This window comes from Triticum aestivum, chromosome 7A (assembly GCF_018294505.1).
Source record: "Triticum aestivum cultivar Chinese Spring chromosome 7A, IWGSC CS RefSeq v2.1, whole genome shotgun sequence".
NCBI classification, from domain to species: domain Eukaryota; kingdom Viridiplantae; phylum Streptophyta; class Magnoliopsida; order Poales; family Poaceae; genus Triticum; species Triticum aestivum.
The window spans coordinates 306,388,644-306,397,877 of NC_057812.1; the positions used below are offsets into that span (position 1 = coordinate 306,388,644).

At 45.0% G+C, this 9,234-nt stretch overlaps 1 protein-coding gene across 1 annotated transcript; it reads left to right on the forward strand.

Moving 5' to 3' along the window:
- Positions 1 to 2,125: 2,125 nt before the first annotated feature.
- On the forward strand, positions 2,126 to 4,466 carry LOC123150622 (probable 2-oxoglutarate-dependent dioxygenase SLC1). Its single transcript, XM_044570462.1, has 2 exons — positions 2,126 to 3,072; positions 3,894 to 4,466. Exons 1-2 carry the CDS (start codon positions 2,185 to 2,187, stop codon positions 4,164 to 4,166), a joined length of 1,161 nt encoding a protein of 386 aa, XP_044426397.1. The 5' UTR covers positions 2,126 to 2,184; the 3' UTR covers positions 4,167 to 4,466.
- Positions 4,467 to 9,234: the final 4,768 nt, after the last annotated feature.

Sequence of the window (9,234 nt, forward strand, 5' to 3'; positions counted from 1 at the left end):
TTTCTATTCCACGGCAAAAAGTTACCAAAACTTCCAACTGCGTTGCTGATCTCATGGATGCATCTTCTGTCAAAAGGAAACCCACCAAGTATAGACACACATCTCTGTTTAGACTGAGCTTTCTACACTTCATACCCTCATTGTGTTTCTCATTGTATTTTTGAGAAGGAGGTTAAAACCCTTGGCCTCTGCATCATTGTGATGCATAAAACCATTATTATTAATTACTAAGTAGAGTAGAACAAAGGCAACCACAGACGAACCATTAGAAGATATGGAATAAACAACTACGACTAAGTCAACTTTTCTGCAACAACACTTTCAAGAAGGAAAAATGTCCTCGTGCCATGGTTGCCACATCTGACCGGACCCTGAACAAAGATTTCTTCCAGACCAGCCAATGAAGATCAGTAAAACGACAAGTGGACAACACCTTCAAGAAGGTAACAACGCAAATTTATCGCCGTTAAGCCCGGCGAATTAAGGTTGGGATACGTGTTTTCACTCCGGATATGTAGCGATGTTCCAGTCGGCATCTTGATGACGGATCATTCAGTAGTTGTGTCCGTCAATTTCTAGTTAACTAACTACTATATGTTATAAGGACTCCATAACTATAACTATACTCATCCGTTTTTATTTAGTCGGAAAAAATAGCTTTGCCTTAAGTCAAACTTTTTAAAATTTGGCCAATTTTTTTAATACCTACAATACCAAATCGATATCGCTAGATTCGTCATTGAATATATATAAGCATGTCACACACACACACACACACACACACAGATAGACACACACACACACACACACATTTGTTGTTGTAAATGTTCATATTATTTTCTATAAATTAGGTCAAACTTTATATAATTTGACTTAGCACAAAACTAATATGCAAAGTAAATAAAATTTGAGGGGGTATATGGTTTTGGTATATAGATCCATTACCCGGGCACTTCACATTACTGTAAGCACTAATTGGATACCAGTGTGCATGCATCGCTTACACTGGTTTCAAAACTGTATAAACTAGTCGTACAAATTTGGGGATCCTATCTGACAGTGTAGACTTGGACGCAAATTTAACAATGTAATTTCTCTCTTCTGCATTCATTGATGTTTCCTCTGTTTCCGACATTTGTAACTGAACCGGTGAACACATACTCTACTAACTGATTTTTATTCGTCACTTAATTTAAGTGATCTCTGGTCTATTGACCTTTTTTAAATCAATGCAAGATGGAATATGAAGTAGTTTTAACGGGGAGCTTCGTCGCACCTTCGTCCTGTCTTTCGGACGGGGTGCACATGCATGTCCAATGACTAAAATAGTACTACTACCTTTGTCTCTAAAAATGCGAGACGTTTTAATATTTTTTAATTAAAATGCCAAAACATTTTATATTTAAAAACAGAGGGTGTAGCAATACTTCAAAATTTGGATGAACGAGTGAATTAACAAAAAATAGCTCTATGTTTGTTTTTTTTAACACAATACAGACGTAAGTGGTCATACATACGCGCATACACTCACCCTACTTTTACAAACACCTTCGAAAGACTGAGCCGGCATACCGTGTTGAGATTTACGAAGTCACTGTAGGCGTCTCGTCATCGACGGGAACGTCTCCTCCCACTAAAAGCACATCGCCGGAAATTCTGAAATAAATTCAGAAATAATGCGAGTATCAAGACTTGAACCCTAATGGACTTGGAATACCACTGTCCCTTTAACCATCCAACCATAGATTGATTCGCAGCTCTCTGTTTGTAAATGTAAGACATTTTGACACTTTAAATTAAACTGTCAAAATGTCTTATAATTTAGGAACAAAGGGGGTGTAGTAATAGTTCAAAATTTCTAATGAACGAGTGAATTGACAAAAGTTAGCCCTTGCAAATAATAATAATAATGTATAAACAGAGGCCACTAGCTAATTAAGCTAGGTCAAGGTGCATGCACATCCACGTGTCAGCTGTCAAACGATTTGTCTGATGATGTTCCATTATTTAACTTGTAATTACGAGCTGGTCAACTGAATACGACGCGCACCGATGCTCTGCCCTCCTGTAACCATCCTATAAATACATAGCTCCTTCCATCTCCACACCACGACATTCATGTGCATAGCTTGCTCATCCAATAAGCTATCTATATACTCCCAAATACCAATAGAGGTTACGGCCATGGCGATAGTTGGCTTGTCAAATGCGGGCGACCGCCTGCCTCCCAAGAGAGCGGTCGGCGACGACGATGAAGCTGCCGCAGCCGACTACCGCCTCAAAGGCGTGAGGCACCTCTCCGACGCCGGCATTACCAGGCTTCCAGGCAAGTACGTCCTGCCGGCCTCGGATCGCCCCGGCCGGAGCGTCAGCGCGGGCACGAGGGTGAAGCTCCCCGTCGTGGACCTCGGGCGCCTCCGCGTGCCCTCAGAGCGAGCGGCCGTGTTGAAAACTCTCGAAGCCGCATGCCGGGAGTTCGGCTTCTTCCAGGTGGTGAACCACGGCGTGGACGTTGATGGGGCGGCCGCCAGGATGCTTGACGTGGCGGCGCGGTTCTTCGAGCTTCCCTTCCAGGAGCGCGCGCGGTACATGTCGGCTGATGTCCGCGCGCCCGTTCGGTACGGTACGAGCTTCAACCAGGCCAACGACGCCGTCCTCTGCTGGCGAGACTTCCTCAAGCTCTCCTGCGCGCCGCCGCTGCGCGACGTGGTGCCTTCGTGGCCCGACTCGCCGGCGGACCTCAGGGAGGTGGCGGCTGAGTACGCCTCGGCGAACCGGCGGGTGTTCGTTGAGGTCGTGGAGGCGGCGCTGGAGGCCATGGGTATCGGAGGAGGTGACGGCGTGATGGAGGAGCTGGCCACGGCTGGTTCGCACATGATGACGGTGAACTGCTACCCAGCGTGCCCGCAGCCAGAGCTGACGCTGGGGATGCCGCCGCACTCCGACTACGGCTTCCTGACGCTGGTACTCCAGGACGACGTGGAGGGCCTCCAGGTTATGCACGGCGGCGAATGGCTCACCGTCGACCCCGTCCCTGGTTCCTTCGTCGTCAACATCGGCGACCACTTCGAGGTACATACTACTACATGATACCGTATACACACACCTGCATATCTAGCTTATTTAGCTACTGAAAGCATCAATGCGAGCCAAATTATTACATGCATGCAATCCTGTACGTTACGTAGGAGTAGTACATGGAATTGACCTACAGTAGAGATAATCAAGAAGTCAACCTTTTTCAGCCACCATTGGCATGGTTGAAAGGGCATCCAGGGTCACGATCTAGTCAAACGCAAAACCAAATACTAGTACACTGGCCAAACAATTAAGGGGCAGTCAACGTTCTCGAGAAATCAAACTAAAGTATGTGATCGGAAGGCACTGTTTGGATACAGTATACAATTAGATAGTGATGCAAAATGCCGATGATTGCCTGCGTACTTTTATGAACGCAAGTCAAAACAAGTGAGCCAAGCACCTTGCTAGCTACTAGTAGCTCTCTAGATGCATGATGGATCGGTGTTGTAGCCCTCGGTGTATATATGTATCGATATATACTTTAGCTTATCCTAGCTACCAGTAGGTATTAGTATTGGTGCCTTGATTAATTTCCTGAATGAATACTGGTATCAGTCCAGCTGACAGACACACCTCCACGCGCATGCGCGTCCGCTTCACATGCTACGTACTCACAATTTTGCGGAGCCATCATGTTTCGTTGTCGCTGATAATCTAGACATATACTTACATATATAAATAAAAAATAAATTTATGTTTAAGGCTCAGCCTAGTCTTAAGTACCCAACGGCAGCCAGGGGTCTGGATTTTTTAATTAATCTTGCAATCAGCATTGAACAAATGGCTGACAGATGGACATTTTTGGTGCACAGATATACAGCAACGGCCGGTATAAGAGCGTGCTGCACCGGGTGGGCGTGAACTCGACGCGCCCGCGCATCTCGGTGGCGTCGTTCCACAGCGTGGGGGCGGAGCGGGTGGTCGGGCCGGCGGCGGAGCTCCTCGACCAGGGCCGCGGCGGGGAACCACGGCGGTATATGGACACCGACTTCGCCACCTTCCTGGCTTACCTCGCCTCTGCCGAGGGCAAGCACAAGACCTTCCTCCAGTCAAGGAGGCTCGCCTTCGCTGACGTCCACTTTTGATGCGTCAACATCGATTCCATTGACCTTTGCGTGCATGCTGTATTTCCTTAGGGAATCAAGGGTAAAAGCCAACAACCCCTACCACCCCTGCTAGCTTGGCTTTGACTTGTACAGTCCATGGTGATTTTTCTACGTGTAATCTGAATTATGTGTCATCGAAGATGTACCGGATGCACGCACATGCATGCTCTGCTTATCCACATGTTAGTTTGGACCGAGTCATCTATATTTCCGTCCGTTGATCGTAAGCAAATGTTTTTTTTACATCAATCGTAAGCAAATGTTCAAATCAACAAAGGGGAGAGAACTGAGATGAGGACTTCAACACACTAAGGCCTCATTTGGTGCACCGGACAATAGCCGAGATCCTTGTCAATTTCTTGACTAGTTCCCATGTTCTTTTTACCCCGGTGACCGTAGAACAATTGCTCTATGGTATATTTTCATTAATTAATAAATATGTACAAGTACAATAAATATGGTACAATCATCCAATACTAGCTCTAGGGATCATGATCATAAAATCAAGTTACAAGTTATGTTCTATCCAATACCAACTCTAGGGATCATGATCATAAAATTTCAGATAATTCACCCACCCCGAAAAATATATTGCTGCAGATTTAAAGATCTTGTCCTTTCTAATGGACCAAACGCTCCAGCAACTCATGATCAAATATCCAGTGCAATGTCCCTTGGTAGGTGAGGAATGGAAAGTTGTATTTCATTAAGTGCAGAGATACCCCACATTGTGTTTGGTATGATGTGGTCCGAGCAAAATAGTGCAAATGGGTAGTTCCAAAAAAGATGGGTTGAGGTTTCCTCGGTATTATTAGAGCAATGAACGCAATTATAGCTTTCTAGATGCATATTCTTGCGTTGGAGCAGGTTTCTGGTCTTAATTCTTTCAGTCGTGAAGTAGAAGCCAGAAGAAGATCTTATGTCTGAGCTTGCAAGAGGTTTTCCAAAGGTCCTTGAATATGTTATGTGTTGTGCTGTCAGCCATTATGAGTTTCTACATATTCATAGAAGAATATGGTTTTATAGTCCCTGGCAAGGTTCATAGATTATTCTCCACTGAGTTAGTTCTATGTGCATGGTGAGCTTGTAAGGTGTTGAACTGTTGGAAAGCTTGTAGGGATAGAGGCATGTGAAAAAGATCTTCAGATTCTTGTATGGCAAGGGCTTGATGGAGTCAGATATCTTTATTGATTGAATAGGAGAAGAGCTCAAAAGCAAAATATTCAGGTTTGAAACATATTGGATAGCCCATCTAGGTTTCATGGAAGTAGTTGAACAAGCCTGGAACAATCCAATCAGACACGGAAAAAACAATAGCTCTGCATCCATAATTGTTCAGAAACTCAAAGCTGGTGTGGCATGCCTGAAGCCACTGGTGTAAGAAAATATCTCGCTTAAAGGTGGCCATTGACAATACAAACAAAGCTATTCTGGAGTTGGACTCCATTGAAGAACGTCGAACTTTAATCATTCCGGAAAGTAACTTCTGTAATATTCTTAAACGTCACCTCATCAGTTTGCTTCAGTACCAGAAAGAATATTGGAAAACGAGATGCACAATTCAATGGATTAAATCCGGTGACAAGAATACTAAATTCTTCCAGACTGTTACTACTGAGAGATAAAAGCGTAATTGCATTGCAACCCTGAAAACGGACAATGGGATGGTTATTGATGATCACATCAGCAAAGAATCCATTCTGTTTGAAGCCTTTAAACAACGCATGGGCACATGCACCACTCTAGACATGAAATTCAACCTCTCTGGCTTACTCCGGACGGATGTGGATTTTGATAGCCACACCACGCCCTTTCCACATGCTGTGGTGGATGCAGTGATCAACGAGATGCCCCACGATAGGGCTCCGAGTCCCGATGGTTTCAATGGGACATTCTTAAAAGCTTGTTGGCCGATCATTAAGCATGACTTTTATCGGCTGTGTGATGAATTCCATGACGGTGATCTTAATCTGGAATCTATGAACTATGGAAATATCACACTAATTCCAAAGAACAATGTGCAGGAGACAGTCAATGACTTTAGGCCAATCACCCTGCCCAATTATTGTCTTAAACTGATCGCTAAACTCTTGGTGAATCGACTCTAGAAGATTATACTGAAAATTGTTCAACGAAACCAGTATGGTGTTCTTCATTGGAGATTGATCCATGTTTGTCTTGCATGGGTGTTCGAATACATACACCAATGCCAAGATTGACAAAAGGAGATCGTTCTGCTTAAACTAGATTTGTCAAAAGCATTTGACAACATTGAACATTCTGCCATGATCCAAATTCCGAAAAATATGGGTTTCAACAATAAGTGGATCCAATGGATTCAATGCATTTTTTCTTTAGGCAAATCCTCAGTTCTATTGAATGGATCCCCGGGCAAAATATTTCACTGTAAGTGTGGTGTCAGACAAGGTGATCCGTTGCCCCCCCCCTCATTTTTGTCTTGGCTACGGATCTTCTCCAATCGACAATCAATGAAGCACTTCAAATGAATCTGCTGCAACATCCAAAAAGATCATCTGGCCATGGGGACTACCCTGTCATACAATACGCCGACGACACTATAATTCTTATGCCGGCGTGTCTAGACCAAGCCAATAAGATTAAGGAAATTTTAGCAGATTATGCCACATCAGTTAGACTCAAAATCAACTTCAGTAAGTCCACCCTGGTGCCGATCAATACACCATCTGACAAGTGCAATAGTCTAGACGCCCTTTCTGGTTGCACAGTTGCCTCCATGACATTCACATATCTAGGCCTCCCGTTGGGCACTACAAGACCATCTGTCCTCGATATGACACCCCTGGTTTGCAAAGCCGAGTGAAATACCATGACAACCATGTCCTTAATGTCATACGCTGGCAAACTAGCACTGATGAACTCTCTAATCACATCACTTGCCATGTTTTCCATGGGTACAATCAAGCTACCTCCCAAGATCATTGCCCAACTAGGAAAGATTTGGAGACAATGCCTTTGGAGAAAAAAGACGGATGATGGGATCAAGTGTAACTCGCTGGTTGCTTGGGATATGGTGTGCAAACCTAAGAAGAGTGTAGGGTTGGGATCATCAACTTACAAGTTCAAAATGAGGCCCTGCTCCTCAAATTCCTACACAAATTCTACAATCGACATGACACTCCTTGGGTGAACTTGATTTGGGACTCATATTATCAAGGCACGGTTCCTCATGCGAATGACCAGTGCGGGTCCGTTTGGTGGAGAGATCTGATCCACCCAATGCCTATTTACCACGGGGTGACCACAGTCCAAATTGGTAATGGTTCTTCAACCCTGTTTTGGAAAGATAACTGGAACCATACCATTTAATTAGAATCCTACCCAAGGGCATTTTCCTACACTAGGGTTGAAAAAGATATCTCTGTCAAGGATTTCCTTGCCACAACTGATTTGCACCATCAGAGTCACATGACACGTGGACTTGTGTTTGGGGAGATGGCAAGTTTAAAACCACTGCATATTACAAGTTCTACTTCATAGAGGTGGTTTCTCATGACGCTTTCAGATGTCTATGGAGAGATAAAATCATATGTAACACCTCGGATGTAATTTAACTAATATGTACTCCAACTCTTGCCGTTTCCGGCGCTAAGTTATTTTATTTCCTCGGGTTCGGGTTTTCTTCTCCGTGTGTTGTTGTTGTTGTTGTCATGCATCTCATATCATGTCATCATGTGCATTGCATTTGCATACGTGTTCGTCTCATGCATCCGAGCATTTTCCCCGTTGTCCGTTTTGCATTCCGGCACTCCTATCTCCTCCGGTAGTCATTTCTACCTTTTCTTTCGTGTGTGGGGGTTAAACATTTCCGGATTTCCCCTATTCACCGTGCCGCCGCCCCACTTCGTCGCCGCCGCCGGCCCGGGAGGCCTAGATCGGGCCCCCGAGGCCCAACGCGCCCCGCCGCCGCCCGGGGGCTTCTTTCCCGCGCCCGGTCTGCCACTTCGCCGCCCGGCGCCGTCTCCGGTGGACTCTGCCTCCGCCCCGCCGCCTCATTGCTCCGGCGCCGCCCCACTGTGCCGCTTCCGCCGCCCAGCACCGCGCCGCGCTCCGGCGACCGTGCAACTCCGGCGCCGAGCTCCGTCGCTCCGGCCACTCCCTCTCCGACCGGCCCCTCCTCCGTGGAAAGTCCTCCGGCGAGCTCCTGTTCTGGCGATCCTCGTAAAGTGCGCCGATCCGGATCTAGATCTGGGATATTTGCCTCGGTTGACTTTCTGCCGAAACCCTAAATTAAATTGCATTTTTCATCATGCTATATCTCCGCATCCGTAGCTCCGTTTTGGGCGTGTAGCATATCAAAATGTTCGTCTCAGAGAGTACATCATTTCATCTCATTGCATCATTTTCATTGGAGCTCATCTTGATGCTCGAAATGCTGTTGGAAGAGAGCTATTTGAGTTAGTTGTCAGATCTGCTGCACCAAATAGCTATTTGTCATTTTTGCCATGATTATTGTGTGCATGATATGCTCCTGAGCTCTACATGTGTTTTGTTATATGCTTTGCCATCTTTCCAGAGGTGCTATCCATGTATTTTTGTGATATGTGTGGTGACTAGCACAATCTTGCAAAGTGGTGCATTCGTTAATGCTGATTTCATGGACTTAGCAATTCCACTAAGTCCTTGTTATGTTTTATCAATATGCCATATGTTCATGTTGTTTCCTAGTGATCCGTGCCTCTTTTGAGGATGATCAGTAAGGATGATTTGTTAATCTTGTAGTGCTCTATCCATCCATGTCTTTGTTTGCAATTATGGAGCAACCTAGCTTGAGTCAATCGAGCTCTACTTTTGCTATATCGTAATTCCTGGCAGATTGTCTACTTGTTAACGATTTTGCCAAGGATGTTGTAGTTGATCCGTGCATGCTATGTTGTTGTTCTTGCCATGTCTAGCTTATATAATGTGTATTATTGATGGGTGTATTCTTAGATGGTCATGCCTTGCTCTTTAGTGAGTGTATCGAGCTCGTGAACATGTCTACTCGTTAAGATATTGGCATGCTCCA